We start from the raw sequence: 17,397 nt of genomic DNA on the forward strand, positions 1-17,397 counted from the left end.
TTATTATTTGTGGTTTTTGAGTTATTTAGCTTTTTATTCAGCAGCTCTCCAGTTTGTAATTTCAGCCATCTGGTTGCTGGGGGCCAAATTCCCCTAGCAACCATGCATTGATTTGAATTAGAGACTGGAATATGAATAGGAGAGGCCTGAATAGAAAGAGGAGGAATAAAAAGTAGCAATAACAATACATTTGTAGCCTCACAGAACATTTGTTTTTAGATGGGGTCAGTGACCCTCATTTGAAAGCTGGAAAGAGTCAGAAGAAGGTTTATTGGTTCCAGCGTTTCAGTTCCACACTAGAACTTTCTTCAGGGAAAGTTACAAAAGTTCCAGTGTGGAACTGAAACGTTAGAACCAATAAACCTACAGTTTGTTTGCTGAAACCTTTGCCTCAAAACTTCCTTGGAGTGTTGTCCACTCACCTTGGTATCACCTTGTCTCATATATACGTTAAAGGGATACTGTCATGGGAAAACATGTTTTTTTTCCCCCAAAACACATCAGTTAATAGTGCTGCTCCAGCAGAATTCTGCACTGAAATCCAATTCTCAAAAGAGCAAACAGATTTTTTTTATATTTAATTTTGAAATCTGACATGGGGCGAGACATATTGTTTCCCAGCTGCCCCCAGTCATGTAAGGTTGCCACCCGGCTGGTATTTTACCGGCCTAGCCAGTAAAACACCTGGCAAGGCCAGGGCTGGTATTACAAATTTACGGGCAATGTAGCTGCCGGTAAATTTGTAATACTCCTAACAAAAGCGCTCGGCCCACTCCAAATTTACCGATTTTGCTGTCTTCTGGGCAAACGCGTGTGCAGACCCCGCCCCTTTACAGCACATCACGTCCCTTTATACGCCACGACCCGCCCTCTTTTACATCACGCCCCACCCATTTGCTCCCGCCCCCACCACGAGCCAGTGCGCATTTTATCAAAAGGTGGCAACCCTACAGTCATGTGACTTGTGCCAGCACTTTAGGATGGAACTGCTTTTCTGGCAGGCTGTTATTTCTCCTACGTAATGTAACTGAATCAGTCTCAGTGTGAATTGGCTTTTACTATTGAGTGCTGTTCTTAGATCTACCAGGCAGCTGTTATCTTGTGTTAGGGAGCTGCTATCTGGTTACCTTCCCATTGTTCTGTTGTTAGGCTGATGGGGGGGGGGTGATATTACAATTGCAATACAGCAGTAAAGAGTGACTGAAGTTTATCAGAGCACAAGTCACATGACTGGGGGCAACTGGGAAACTGACAATATGTCTAGCCCCATGTCAGATTTCGAAAAATTGATTATAAAAAAACATGTTTGCTCTTTTGAGAAACGGATTTCAGTGCAGAATTCTGCTGAAGCAGCTCAATTTTGAAAAAAAAACATGTTTTCTCATGACAGTATCCCTTTAAGGATGCACCAAATCCACTATTTTGGATTCGGCCGAACCCCTGAATCCTTCGCGAAAGATTCAACCGAATACCGAACCGAATCCTAATTTGCAGATGAAAATTAGGAGTAGGAAGGGGAAAACTTTTTTTACTTCCTTGTTTTGTGACAAAAAGTCACGCAATTTCCCTCCACGCCCCTAATTTGCATATGCAAATTAGGATTCAGTTCGGCTGGGCAGAAGGATTCGGCCGAATCTGAATCCTGCTGAAAAAGGACTAATCCTGGATTCGGTGCATCCCTAATATAAATAAGCTTTATGCACTGCCTTTGGAGCCTGCTTGTGCTAACCACCCCCTAAAATATATAGATAAATACAGTAGAACCCCCATTTTACATTTTTCAAGGAACCAGGAAAAAATTATGTAAAATCCGGGAAAAAGTAACTGTTTCTTCAAGTACTGAAAGGATATAAGCACAGGAGTCAGTTTTACTCTGAGATACAATATTTAGTGTGTTAATAACAAGGGTTAAACATTGCATACCTCATTTTGGAAATAAAAAGTGGGACAAATAAGTTGCCGCGCGTAGTGTGGTGAACATTTTGGCCACGCCCAATTTGTGGCCACACCCCCTAATTACCATGTTCATTTTACAAAATTTCTAAGGTTATAAAAGTTTGAACATAGTTCTGTGGTTTTTTTTCAGTTATTGCAGTTTTGTTAATGAAGGTGAATTCGCCTTTAAGCTGTGAATATCGAAGTCGAAGGATTTTTCACCGAATTTGGTCTTCGAACGATCGAAGTAAAATCGTTCGAACGATTTTAGCGAACGATCGAACGATTTTACTTCAATGTGTAAAGACTTAAATGGTCTAGAAGGTCCCCATAGGCTAACATAGCACTTCGGCAGGTTTAATTTGGCGAACGATTGAAGTCGAAGTTTTTTTAAAGAGACAGTACTTCGATTATCGAATATTCGAATATTCAAACTATTTTACTTTGAATCGAATTCGAAGTAAATTGGAAGTCGTAGGGGCAAATTTACTTAAGGTCGAATATTGAGGGTTATATAACCCTCGATATTCGACTGTCGAAGTTAAATCCTACGACTTCGAATATCGAAGTCTAAGGATTTAGCGCTATTCGTTCGATGGAACGAAAAACGATTAAATCCTTCGAAACGTTCAATTCGAAGGATTTTAATCCATCAATCGAACGATTTTTGTTCGACCAAAAAAAGCTAGCCAAGCCTATGGGGACCTTCCCCATAGGCTAACATTGATTTCGGTAGCTTTTAGGTGGCGAACTAGGGGGTTGAAGTTTTTTCTTAAAGAGACAGTACTTCGACTATCGAATGGTCGAATAGTCGAACCATTTTTAGTTCGATTCGAAGGTTGAAGTAGCCCATTCGATGGTCGAAGTAGCCAAAAAAAACATTCGAAATTCGAAGTATTTTTCCTCTATTCCTTCACTCGAGCTAAGTAAATGGGCCCCGTAGTATCCTATTCCATGGTCGAAGTATCCAAAAAAATGACTTTGAATTTCAAATTTTTTTACTTCGAAAATTCCCTCGAATTCACTTCGACCCTTGATAAATCTGCCCCCAAGTCTTTGAAAGGGAATCCTTCTCTTGCTTTTCTTTCAAGGAGTTTCTGATAAACGGCCCTAATCATGGCATTTGGGCAAGATATGAGACTACTCCTTCCACGTCCTTCATATTAGAACAGAAAGAATCTTATTCCTCTCCCACATCTCCCTGGGAAGCAACTCTCTCCTCCTTTCTCACATTCTCTCATTTTCCAGGAGGACTGGGCGTTTGAGAAAAGTGATAAAAAAAAAAAAACTTGCATTATTGCCATGGAAACCGGCTTTTGGACCCAGCTTTTTACCCAGAACTCTTTGGAGGCAGCATAGAAAGTGTGAGTGAAAGGGGGTAAGGTGCTGTTCAAGAGATAAAGGGGGGATAATAATACAAGGGGAGGGGAGAGAGTGCAGACTGGAATATTAAATAGGCACAGTTAAAGGCAACACACAGTCATTTCCATACATTATTAATACAATGGAAACATACAATTTGTATGGCTGTGAGTGACTGTACAGAATGTAGGAGGTGCAGACAACCTTGACTCCCAGAGGAATAGTAAGGCTTAGAGAAAAGCTGCTTTTAAACAAAAGAGAATGTTATGACAGTCACAGACGTACCTGCAAAAGGATCCGTAACCCGTAACAACACGAGATACCGGATGTCGTTTATTTGTGTCCCTTTGTCCTCACGCCCCGAGATCAGTGTCACTTAAACCCCAAGAATGTTACAAAGAAAAGCAGGTCGCTCCATTATTAACCAAACGTTTACTGCCTTGTTAGAGGATACAACTCACAATGTGTAACTGACCTACAATAGTGTACATTGGATTTAAACATGAAATATAATTCATTTCCCAAGGCTAAAAATAGTACAAGAGTATATATTATGCCCTAGAAAGCTGTACACTGGGGATATGTCACCACAGCTCTCTGTATAGTAGCATGGAAACTGCCCTGGGCCCTGCACTTAGTGGGATTCTGCATAGCTTTATTTTTAGATAGTAACAATGGAGGACAATGTCAGGATCCACACTGTGGGATAGCAGGTATAGTAGGGAGAGATGGTGCCTATAGTAACAGTGGGATAATAGTCTCTGGGAAGGGAGTGTGACTGTGGGATAGCAGGTATAGTAGGGAGAGATGGTGTCTATAGTAACAGTGGATAATAGTCTCTGGGAAGGGAGTGTGACTGTGGGATAGCAGGTATAGTAGGGAGAGATGGTGTCTATAGTAACAGTGGATAATAGTCTCTGGGAAGGGAGTGTGACTGTGGGATAGCAGGTATAGTAGGGAGAGATGGTGTCTATAGTAACAGTGGATAATAGTCTCTGGGAAGGGAGTGTGACTGTGGGATAGCAGGTATAGTAGGGAGATGGTGCCTATAGTAACAGTGGGATAATAGTCTCTGGGAAGGGAGTGTGACTGTGGGATAGCAGGTATAGTAGGGAGAGATGGTGTCTATAGTAACAGTGGATAATAGTCTCTGGAAAGGGAGTGTGACTGTGGGATAGCAGGTATAGTAGGGAGAGATGGTGTCTATAGTAACAGTGGATAATAGTCTCTGGGAAGGGAGTGTGACTGTGGGATAGCAGGTATAGTAGGGAGAGATGGTGTCTATAGTAACAGTGGATAATAGTCTCTGGGAAGGGAGTGTGACTGTGGGATAGCAGGTATAGTAGGGAGAGATGGTGCCTATAGTAACAGTGGATAATAGTCTCTGGGAAGGGAGTGTGACTGTGGGATAGCAGGTATAGTAGGGAGAGATGGTGCCTATAGTAACAGTGGATAATAATCTCTGGGAAGGGAGTGTGACTGTGGGATAGCAGGTATAGTAGGGAGAGATGGTGCCTATAGTAACAGTGGATAATAGTCTCTGGGAAGGGAGTGTGACTGTGGGATAGCAGGTATAGTAGGGAGAGATGGTGCCTATAGTAACAGTGGATAATAGTCTCTGGGAAGGGAGTGTGACTGTGGGATAGCAGGTATAGTAGGGAGAGATGGTGCCTATAGTAACAGTGGATAATAGTCTCTAGCTCTGCATTTCCCAGTAGTAGTTGGATAAAGCAGGTTGCAGAAAGTATAACACGTTACAATTTGTTACATGAGTTGATTCGTTGTTTCCAGAATGAGAGGAATTGGCAAATAGTAAAGTATCAATTCGAAGACATGAATTGCTGAACATGAGCTGCTGATTAGTAAAGTATCTGCTGACAGATAATTTACATTGTTACTTTGCACTGACAATAAGGATCATGACTGGCTCCAGTCTATTACAATTTAGGGATATTGATTTGTCTGCTGATGTTGAAATCACACGCAATTGCTAAACTACAACTCCCAGAATCCTCCAAGAACCTATCGCACAATAACACACAACGTGGTGTCTAGTGTGTTATTTATTATCGTTTCCCAACTTATTTCCCTTATATCTGCACCAAATGCAGAAGAAAATCACATCGAATCGTTCCCTGTCGCACATGAATGCCTTTGTATTTTCTGGTGCAGTTCCCCTTTAACTGGGAGTTTTTTTTTTTTGTGCAAGCTTTCATAAACTCCACCCCTTGGGTTTCAGGCCCCGCCCCATCGTTGACAGAAGTTTATTTTTAGGCGAGCGAGTCACGTGACGGGCCGGTGACGTCATTGAATGTTGTTGTTAGTGGAGGAGAGACTGTGCAGGAGAGAGAGAGAGAGAGAGAAAGAGGGTGAGACTGGCAGAGAGCAGGGGCAGGAGGGTGGGACTCTGTGGAAGAGAGAAAGGAACGATTGGGGTGGCAGTCAGTAGAAACTGCCAGGCAGGGGACTAGGAGTGATGCAAGGGGGCAGGATGACTAGAGAGAGGGACTGTGAGGGCCTCCTGGGGAGACAGGCTGGCATCTGAATACTGAGAGGCGGTGGCACGCGTTTGGGCAGTGATAGACACCCAGTGCAAGAGACACAAGCTCCACAGACAGTCTCCATCCACTGAAGGAAGACAGACGTCCTCTCTTATTCATTCACTGGCAGAGACATCCCTCTACTGCCTTCAATCAGCCAGAGACATCCCTCTATTACAGTCATTCGGCTAGAGACATCCCTCTACTACCTTCATTCAGCCAGAGACATCCCTCTACTACAGTTATTCAGCCAGAGACATCCCTCTACTACCTTCATTCAGCCAGAGACATCCTTCTACTACCTTCATTCAGCCAGAGATATTCTCTCTTATTCATTCGGCCAGAGACATACCTTCAACACAGGAGACCTGCCGGCAGTGAGGGATGAAGGGAATCTCTAAGAGACTCTCTGCCATTCTAACAATCCTCCTTCCACCTAGAGACAGGAGACACATCTGCACAGAGAAAGAGAGCGATCCATGCCATCGCTGAGAGACTGCCACTATCCATCACATGAAGAGCCTCAGCCACTGAGACAGACCCAAGCCACTTCTTAGAGACAGCTAGAGACCCAAGACATCTCCACTTCCCTGGAGGACACAACTGAGAGCTCCCCAGCCTCTGGCAGAATAGTGAGACCTCCAGCCTCCAGCAGAGACTCCCCCAACTTACCAGTTACAGACCTGGGAGACCACTGGCACAGTGTAAGAGACCCACATCCCCATGCTTATCAGAGAGACCTCCCAGAATTAAGAGACCTGGTGGCATATACGGAGTAACCCCCGAGACTGCTCTGTGCAATATCCAAGCGTGAGTGTGTGTAACATTATGTCTAATATTATGTGAGGAAATAAGAGACACCCAGAGCAGCTCCATTCACTGCTGCTGAAAGAAAAAGACTCCCAACAAGTTTGAGGTCCGGTGAGAGGCGAATGGCTTTTCACTGCTGAAACAAAGACGAGACAGTCGGTGGAAGGAGAAAGCAACCAGCAGGTAACAGACATGACTGTGATTCAGTCCAGTGAAGTCCAGCCTGGGGCCCTCCAGTGAATGAGTTTTGCTGGAGGGCCGCAGGTTACACATTACTGATTGTGCCATTTAATGGATGTTTTGGTTTCCACTTCCTTTTTTTTTTTACCTATAGATAAACCGGACAATGTATGTAGTGGGGGATCAGACACATAATGAATAGGGTATCGGTACACGGGAAATAACGGTTTGCTGTTAGTAAATACCCTTCGAATTTTAGATGTTCGGGAGAGAAGGGTAAACCTCCAAATTGCCTATTGACAGAAAGTGTAACCCTAAGCAACATTCCAATATATCATTATAAATGGTTTTAATTGCTGTACCTGTCTGCCCCTTTTCTGCACTGCTGCTTCCGACTCGTGAAACAATTTGAGCTTCCCTCCAGCCAAGACAGGTCTGATAATTGGCAGGGCAGAGGAGATCAAAGAACAGACTGATTTTACATATATATATCTATATATCTATCTATCTATATATATATATATATATATATATATATATATATATCTCCTTTATTCATTAGCCAACATTTTATTTTTGGGTGTAAATCCTTTTTGATATACCAGGGGGTTCAGAATGGGGATTATTAAATATTTACCCTAAGCCTTATCATGCGATGAATATATAATATATAGCATTGCGGTGTCCATGAAAAGAGATGTCATGTTGGGGTGTAACTCTTAGCATCCTTAAAGGGGCAGTACCCCCACCCTACTTGTTCAAAATGAGCGCAATGAATAGGGCTTGTATTGAACACACTTTGTGGCTATAGTTTTAATCAGGATAAAATCTGTAGCTAAACAGAGAAAGTAAAGCTACTCCATGTTTAGTTTTGGAAGGTAGATCACCTATGTACAACCCCCTGCCTTCGCTCCTTGTTGTGACTGTTTTGTTAGCAGGAGTCCATTATGCAGGAGGAATATTTTGGCACTGGGAATTGAAAAGGGGTTGTACAACTACAAAAAACAGTTAAACGGGGGTTATGTACAGGGTCTGACTGGCACATTGGGGCCCACCGGAACTGCAAGCGAAGGGCCCTCCTGGCAGTCACCGGGGACCCCCTTCTGACCTCCAATCTCCCTGCCCGGAAACACTCTCTGTGCGCCAGTGTGAACACGCTGAAAACGTACTGCGCGGATGCGCTGAAGCCGATGGGTCAGCTGATTATGGAGCAAGTCTGGGCCTGCGGGGGCCCATGAGGTCTGTGGCCCACCAACTTTTCTGACGGTATCCCGCCGGCCCAGTCTGACCCTGTTATGTAATAAAAGTTTGCCCAGGAGCAGTAACCCATAGCAACCAATCAAGTAGCATTTACTAGTCACCTGTTTAAAAGAAAACATCTCATTGGTTGCTATGGGTTACTGCTCCTGGGCAAACTTAGTGGGGCTCATTTATCAACACTGGGCAAATTTGCACATGGGCAGTTACCTGTATCAACCAATCAGTGATTAGCTTTTTAAAGCCAGCTGCAAGTAGAACAATGAATGCAGCAATCTGATTGGTTGCCATGGGTTACTGCCCATGGGCAAATTTGCGCAGTGTTGATAAATGACCTCCAGTGACTTTTATAACATAAATAAGAAAAACCTTTTTTTTTATTTGCTTTAAAAAAAAATTATTTTTTTACTGTCTTTTCTAAATCGAAGTTGAAAGTTGAATGTTGGTGTCTCTTGTCTGTCTGGCAGTGATCCCAGTGCAGATTCGGAACGCATACAATTTGCTCCATTAGTTGATCCATTTCTCAGTAGGATCTATGGGGAATATGAGCAACTATTGTATCAATTCTAACAGCCGCCTTTAATGAAAATATTTCTGGTCAACTGTCTGAAACCAACAGAACTGAAAAAAATGGTGGAAAGTGAACCCTTTAAGTCAGCTCTAAGGTAACTTTAAGTATGTTATAAAAAAAAAAAAGAAGCCTCATTCTAAGCAGAATACTGGTCCAGAATACTACTACTACTAATACTACTACTACTACTACTACTACTACTACTACTACTACTACTACTACTTTCTATTATTCCTCTTTCTATTCAGGCCTCTCCTATTCATATTCCTGTGTCTCACTTAAAGGGGTTGTTCACCCTTGAATTAACTGAGGGGTATTCTGAGACAATTTGCAATTGGTTTTCATTTTTTATTATTTGTGGTTTTTGAGTTATTTTGTATTTAGCAGCTCTCCGATTTTCAATTTCTGCCATCTGGTTGCTAGGGTCCAAATTACCATAGCAACCTTGGAACATGAACAGGAGAGGCCTGAATAGAAATAGGTGTTTAGGAAAAAAATAGGATCAGACTGCTAGAGCAATGTTTCTATGGCAACCAGCAATGCTATCTCTTCATTGGCTGTTAGACTGGAGGGTGTCTTTAGTGATCTGAGCTAAGAACTGAGCATGCTCATAAGTCAACAGCCAAAGCTAATTCCTGAGGGAAGGGGGTAGAAGGGGTTAGAGGAGGAGAAGAATTTCTAAGTGATTAAGGGGATGCTGCAGCCTTGCTGTTAACCTTTTAACAACCAGAGTGGCAGTTATCTAAAGATTTCAGAGGCTGTTCACGGATTCAGGTTTTGTGGAGGGGGTTTACATGTCCTTTAACGGCCTACCTTGCCAGAACAAAGCCCTATCCATTGCATTTATAATAAAGAAAGGGGTATACTGCCCCTTTAAAAATGCCCTAAATTAACTAGGGGCCCTGGGAGTTCTAGTTTGCCCCCAGCTGTAAGGAATGGACTTGTACTCGGAGGCTGGAACAAGAGCAGCAGCATTTGGCACAGCCAGTGAGTTTTCTGTTTTAGAGGAACAGTAACATTTCGAGTGGAATGTTTTCTGAGCTGCAGTGTCCTTTCCTATTATCAAGAGACCTTTAAAGTGATGTAAATGAGGCGAGTGTTACATCAGAGGGAGATGCCAGTACACAGATGCGCTGTAGTTAATCAGTGTTTATACATAGATCTAACAGCAGTTCAAGGACTCAGCCCAGTTCACTACAACAGATGCACCACGACGGATGCATCACAGCAGCACCTATTACATTTAACACCCTCTGAAGTTAATTGTTTTGAGAGCAGGTGCCAGCTTCTCTGCTGGGCTCATCCCTTTCAGTTCTTTGGTTCTGAAGCTAAAGTAAGATCTCCCCCCGCGGTGGCTTTTGCTTCATGGTTTCAGAGGTCACAACCAGCAGTGCAGGGAATATAAGCAGCCAGGCGGATAAAGCTTTCAATGGCAATTACATTTACAACTATTTTTGCAAGTGTTTTTGGTATTGGAATATTGCTTACATTACTTAAAATCACGGAGTGACTGAAGTTTATCAGAGCACAAGTCACATGACTGGGGGCAGCTGGGAAACTCACACTATGTCTAGCCCCATGTCAGATTTCAAAATTAAAGGGATCCTGTCATATTGTCAATTTCCCAGCTACCCCAAGTCATGTGACTTGTGCTCTGATAAACTTCAATCACTCTTTACTGCTGTACTGCAAGTTGGAGTGATATCACCCCCCTCCCTTTCCCCCCCAGCAGCCAAACAAAAGAACAATGGGAAGGTAACCAGATAGCAGCTCCCTAACACAAGATAACAGCTGCATGGTAGATCTAAGAACAACACTCAATAGTAAAATCCAGGTCCCACTGAGACACATTCAGTCACATTGAGAAGGAAAAACAGCAGCCTGCCAGAAAGCATTTCTCTCCTAAAGTGCAGACACAAGTCACATGACCAGGGGCAGCTGGGAAATTGACAATATGCCTAGCCCCATGTCAGATTTCAAAATTGAATATAAAAAAATCTTTTGAGAAATGGATTTCAGTACAGAATTCTGCTGGAGTAGCTCTATTAACTGATGTGTTTTGATAAAAAACATTTTTTCCCCATGACAGTATCCCTTTAATGATTTGGACTCTAATATGTTTATATCAGAGACTTCAGACCACAGTGGTCAGGAATCCTAAACCTGGTGTTTTCATCAGCCTGTAACCCGTTAATGGTAACCCGTTAAATAAGGGAGTGGGCATCTTTGGTCTGTGGCGCTAGGGATTTTGGGAAATATCTGCCTGTGTATGGGCCCTATTTAAATTAACTGTTAGTATGATACAGAGAGGGATATTCTGAGACAATTTGCAATTTGTTTTAATTTTTTATGGCTTTTGAATTATTCAGCTTTTTATTCAGCAGCTTCCAAGTCTGCCGTTTCAGCCGTCTGGTTACTAGGGTCCAATTTACCCTAGCAACCATGCATTGATCTGAATCAAATCATGAAATATGGATAGGAGAGGGCCTGCATATTAAGATGAGTTATATATATATATATATTTATAACAATAAAATGTGTAGCCTTGCAGAGCATTTGTTTTTTTTTTGTTGATGGGGTCAGTGACCCCCATTTTAAAACTGGAAAGAGTCAGAAACAGAAGGCAAATAATTCCACAAGTATAAGAAAGAAAAAAGGAAGACCAATTGGAAAGTTGCTTAGAATTCGAGATTCTGTAACATCCTAAAAGTTAACGATTGTTTGGGCTCTGTATAGAACCACAAGATGGCGATGTCCCCTTGGTGTTTATGGAGAAATACCTGCGAGAATCAGTTTGGGAGCTCCCACTCTTTTGTGTGAAGGTGGAAAGAATTCGATTGAATGGAAACTCTGCTTATAAATAAGATATAATTAGAATTTAAATTAACGGTTTGTTGGCTGCTGCCTGTGCACATGTCCTGACACTTGCACCACCTCTTCAAATGTCTTTTATACAAGCCCTCCATTGTGACATCAACTATCCCTATAACATACAGTAGTAGGAGGAGCGCAGGATATGATCCCAGAATCATTTAATGCGTCTCTAAAGCTAGCACTTACAATACACGACGACTGTTGTTTCCCATATAAATAGCTGCTGCTCCCCCGAGGTCTGCGCTAAGAAACATTTTTCCACCCTGCTTTGATTCGATTGGGGGTGAGGTGTAAGGATGCTGCATGGTGATTGGCTGTTCAACTGAATATCTGAGTTGCTGGTGTAGCCCCAAGGCTCCTCGACGCCAAAGCTCTCAATTCATGGAGCTGCTGTTTGTATTTATGTATGTGTAGAACCCCCAGTCACTGTACTGAGCCACAGGATGGAATTTGTATAAAGGTTCTGTAATCACTTTGTGCAGTTTTACACTATGAGTAACTTAGTAACCAGAGCCGATGTTACTATAGGCACCATCTCTCCCTACTATACCTGCTATCCCACAGTCACACTCCCTTCCCAGAGACTATTATCCACTGTTACTATAGGCACCATCTCTCCCTACTATACCTGATATCCCACAGTCCACACTCCCTTCCCAGAGACTATTATTCCCTGGTTACTATAGCGGCACCCATCTTCGCCTACCTATAGCCTGCTATCCCACAGTCACACTCCCTTCCCTGAGACTATTAATCCACTGTTACTATAGACACCATCTCTCCCTACTATACCTGCTGATCCCAGCAGTCACGACTCCCTTCCCCAGAGACTGTTATCCCACTGTTACTATAGCCCCTTATGCTACCCAGTCCTCCTTCCCCTATTCCACTGTTATAGCCCTTCCTACTATCCTGTTATCCACAGTCACACTCCCCTTCCCAAGAGTGTTATCCACTGTTTACTATAGACACTCTCCCTACTATACCTGCTATCCACAAGTCACACTCCTTCCAGAGACTGTTCCACAGTACAGTTCCTTCCAGAGACTATGTTACTATAGACACCATCTCTCCCTACTATACTGCTATCCACAGTCACACTCCTTCCCAGAGACTATTATCCACTGTTACTATAGAACACATCTCTCCTACTATACCTGCTATCCCAGTCACCTCACTTTCCCAGAGACTATATCCACTGTTACTATAGGCCATCCTCTCTAATATACTGCTATCCCAGTCACACTTTCCTTCCCAGAGACTATTATCCACTGTCTATCTCTCCCTACTATACCTGCTATCCCAGTCACACTCCTTCCAAAGACTATTATCACTGTTACTATAGGCACCATCTCTCCCTACTATACCTGCTTCCCACAGTCACACTCCCTTCCCAGAGACTATTATCCACTGTTACTATAGGCACCATCTCTCCCCTACTATCCTGCTATCCACAGTCACACTCCCTTTCCCAGAGACTATTATCCACTGTTACCTATAGCACCATCCTCTCCCTACTATACCTGCCTATCCCACAATCACACTGCCCTTCCAGAGACTATTATCCACTGTTTACTATAGACACCATCTCTCACCTACTATACCTGCTATCCCACAGTTACACTGCCCTTCCCAGAGACTATTTTCCCACTGTTACTATAGGCACATCTCTCCCTACTATACCTGCTATCCCACAGTCACACTCCCTTCCCAGAGACTATTATCCACTGTTACTATAGGCACCATCTCTCCCTACTATACCTGCTATCCACAGTCACACTCCCTTCCCAGAGACTATTATCCCACTGTTACTATAGACACCATCTCTCCCTACTATACCTGCTGTTCCCACAGTCACACTCCCTTCCCAGAGACTATTATCCACTGTTACTATAGACACCATCTCTCCCTACTATACCTGCTATCCCACAGTCACACTCCCTTCCCAGAGACTATTATCCACTGTTACTATAGACACCATCTCTCCCTACTATACCTGTTATCCCACAGCACACTCCCTTCCCAGAGACTATTATCCACTGTTACTATAGACCATCTCTCCTACTATACCTGCTATCCACAGCAACTCCTTTCCCAGAGACTATTATCCACTGTTTACTATTGGACACCTTCTCCTATATTACCTGCTATCCCAGTCCACACTCCCTTCCAGAGACGTTATCCACTGTTTATAGGCACATCTCTCCTACTATTGTATCCCACAGTCACTCCCTTCCCAGAGATATTATCCACTGTTACTATAGGACCATTCTCTCCTACTATACTGCTATCCCACAGTCAACTCCCTTCCCGAGACTATTATCCACTGTTACTATAGGACATTCTCCTACTATCCTGCTATCCACAGTCACTCACTTTTCCCAGAGACTATTATCCATGTTACTATAGGCACATCTTCCTACTATATGTATCACAGTCACACTCCCTTCCCAGAGATATTATCCACTGTTCTATAGACCCACATCTCTCCCTACTATACCTGTTATCCCACAGTCACACTCCCTTCCCAGAGACTTTTATCCCACTGTTATTATAGGCACCATCTCTCCCTACTATACCTGCTATCCCACAGTCACACTCCCTTCCCAGAGACTATTATCCACTGTTACTATAGACACCATCTCTCCCTACTATACCTGCTATCCCAGAGTCACACTCCCTTCCCAGAGACTATTATCCCACTGTTCCACTTTGATTTAATTCATTCATTGATTCCTACATCTCACCCCTCTCCTCATTTATCTCACTTCTTTCATTACTCCCCAGTACCCTTGTCTGTCTGTTAATACATTTATTTCACATCCCCCATCACCTGTATCTATGCAGGTGCCTTGTTTGTTATTCTTCGTTACGCTTCATGTCATTCCCTTAATTCACTCTGTACCTCCATTCATAATTCTTTCTCTTTTCTTCCTCTATTCTTTTCTCTGTCTCTCCATTCATAATTCTCCCTTCTCCTCCCCATGCTGTGCTCTACGTGGATCCATTCATTGTGTTCTCTCTCCCTCCCACTCTCCTCTCCACTCGCTGAATGTTAATGAGTGTGCTAGAGCCGAGGGTCACAGACGCAGGGAGACGTGATTTCACTGCAGTATATGGGGGTGGATGGGTACGGCTCTCATAACCCACTACTGACAGACCAAAAGGAAATCATTGCAGAGGGAAGGTTGATGTAATCCATGAAATTCATGTTATACTGCTTCTTGGTTATACAATGCAGGTGTATGGTTGTAGATATGAAGTATTGAAAGGTTCCTTCATACCATTAATCTGCTACTCATCTTAGTTACCCCCTGTTACTCATCTTATTTACCCCCTCTGATACTCATCTTATATCTCCATAATACCTCCCTTTGTTGTATCTTTCCCTACAACTCTAACAAGGGTGCCTTGGCCATGTTGCTGGGAGGTCAGCAGAGCGATGTGACCCTCCAATACCTGTCCTCCTTCTTGGACCCTTTAAAGAGCTCTAAAGAGCCAAACTTTCTGTTAAAAATGGTAACCTACAGGCAGCTTCATGCCCCCCCCCCCCCAGTAAATTGCTGTATTGTTTGCCTGATCCCATTCATGTTTCCATTTTGTCCCATACAGGTAACTACAGACTAAGGGATGTCCACAGAGACAAGGCTCTTCTAACATTGCCGTCATTGCCCCCTCACCCTAGAGGGGAGGATCCTAGGATTTGGTGACCTGGATTTTGGGGCAACTCTGTTAATCTCTACAACCAGTGGACACCGGGATGAGCCTGCCCACCCAGTCCGGTAAGTAGCTGGATAGGTTACTGTACCATGTAAAGAAACTATTTGTTCCAAAATAGAGATTGCAACACCCCTTAATATACAACACCCACAAATGAAATTGGTCTCTGATCATATTTAAATTTTGTACTCCTCAATAGGTGATAGAGTGAAAGATACTCAGCTAAAAGTCCAATTACTTACAAAATAAACACTTCTCCTTCCCCATAAATACGCCTGTCCCATAGAAATGAATGGAGAGTGGCGGAATTTCACTCTAGTAGACTGTGGCGATCTCTAATTTCACTCTTTGATAAATATACCCCCAAGTGTTTGGAATTTGTTGAATGTGTAAAACCACTACAATCCGGCGAATTCATAATATTTCAAATGCTTCCGTGAGTGGTTTGATGTGATGGGAATTTCTCATACCTGATGTGGAATGTCACCATATAGAGCACTTTCTATATTGTACCTGAACCTTTACTGGGACGTCTGTTCTCTTTGGGAATGAAAACTCAGTGTCCATGCTTTCCACTCAATAGTGATGCCTCCTTCCTTATCATTGGCATCATTTTATTGCCTCCATCGGCTCATCTTCTCTTTTGTTACAATTTCCATATAATTCCTTATCTTCTACCTTATCCTAAATAATTTCTTTACCATTCATCATTTTGGTTTCCTTATCTCTTCTTCATCATCATTTACTGACCATAGTTGTTTTCCTAGTTCTTACTCTTTGCCATTTCTTTACATTATTCATCATGGTTTCCCTATATCTTTCTGTTGTTTGTTGCCTTTCTATTCCTCATCCTTATTTTCCTATTTCTTACTCTTCTTTATTTTGTAAACATTGCTTTCCTTGTCATTTCTCTTTGTCATCTCTCTTCTTTCTCCAGCTCTTCATCTCAGCAATTACCTGACTGTTTTCTTCTACTAGATTTTGAAGTCACTGATTTCCTAACCATTCCCTATCCCTTCCTTGAGTCCCTCTCTTATTCATGTATTCCTACTTTTTCTCACAGAATTGCCTAACTCTTCCTTGCCTTTCTTTCTTAACTCTTCATATCTATGATTTCCTATCTTATATTCAAGCTTATTATCTTCATCAGTTTTGATCTCATCCTGGTCTTTCCTTTTGGTTTTCCAGTCATAACCCATTCTTGTTTCTCCGTCTCTTTATCTCCGCTGTGTCCTTATCGGAAACTCCTTAGATATCAGACACTTGACCGATTCAGACTATAAGCCAATTTTCCATGACCGTAACCTGCTCAAATGTATACAATTGAAGCTGGAAAACACACACACAAACCTACTCTCCATCTTCTTGTACTTCCTCTATCTTCATCCTTACTCTTTTCAGTTCTTTCTCGGTTCTTTCCTCTTTCTCGCTGCCTCTATGTATTGCATTGCCCAGTTCATGAATTCTAAGCATGTATATTTCCCATCTTCTCCTTGTGCTGCAAGTTCTCAGGATTTAAGTCTTACATGCCTGGAGCTTTCTTTTATTAATTTTATTTAACTTTCCAGTCTCCTCATCATTTTCCCATGATACTGATTTATATTATTAAATGCCATACTTCTAGATCCAATGGAGGGTCTTGCTTTTTCCTCTGCATCTTCAGCCTTTTCCTGCCTCAGGCTGCCCATCGGCTTTCTCCCCAATTCTCAGGCTGAGCTCCTCTGCTACTGCTCCAAGCCTCCCCAGGTGGACCAGCTCAGCAGTTTGAGGGCCACTGGCTTATGCTGTTCTTCTTCCATTGCACTTTCTCTATTCCCCAATATGCTTCTGCCACACAATATCACCCCTAACTTTTCTCATTTCTCTTTTACCCTATTGTTTTAGCTTGATCAGCATCCCTAATACTTAGAATTTACTCCTTCATACCACTTTGCAGCTTCTTTTCTGATTCTCTACCCATCTGTATTATTTAATAACACTCCTTACCTCTCCCTCAGCTTCTATTACACCACCCATTATTTATAGCATAATACTCTTTCACTCTTTTGAAGCCCTCTCTGGTCTCTCCCTGTACCAGTTTTTAACCTTTGTCATTTTATTCTACCTTTCTCTCTTCCATTTTCATACAATATTCTCTCTTTCTTCTAA

The 17,397-nt window shown here is 42.6% G+C and overlaps 1 protein-coding gene across 1 annotated transcript in view; it reads left to right on the forward strand.

Moving 5' to 3' along the window:
- The first annotated feature begins 5,584 nt into the window (after positions 1 to 5,584).
- hdac5.L (histone deacetylase 5 L homeolog) overlaps positions 5,585 to 17,397 on the forward strand; it is a 30,594-nt gene continuing 18,781 nt past the window's right edge. The window contains exons 1-2 of the mRNA XM_018234820.2: positions 5,585 to 6,830; positions 15,142 to 15,311. Of these exons, the coding sequence (XP_018090309.1) occupies positions 15,290 to 15,311 (22 nt within the window). The 5' untranslated portion in view covers positions 5,585 to 6,830; positions 15,142 to 15,289. The remainder of the gene's footprint in view (positions 6,831 to 15,141; positions 15,312 to 17,397) is intronic.

The sequence above is a fragment of the Xenopus laevis genome, chromosome 9_10L (genome assembly GCF_017654675.1).
Source record: "Xenopus laevis strain J_2021 chromosome 9_10L, Xenopus_laevis_v10.1, whole genome shotgun sequence".
Classification (NCBI taxonomy): domain Eukaryota; kingdom Metazoa; phylum Chordata; class Amphibia; order Anura; family Pipidae; genus Xenopus; species Xenopus laevis.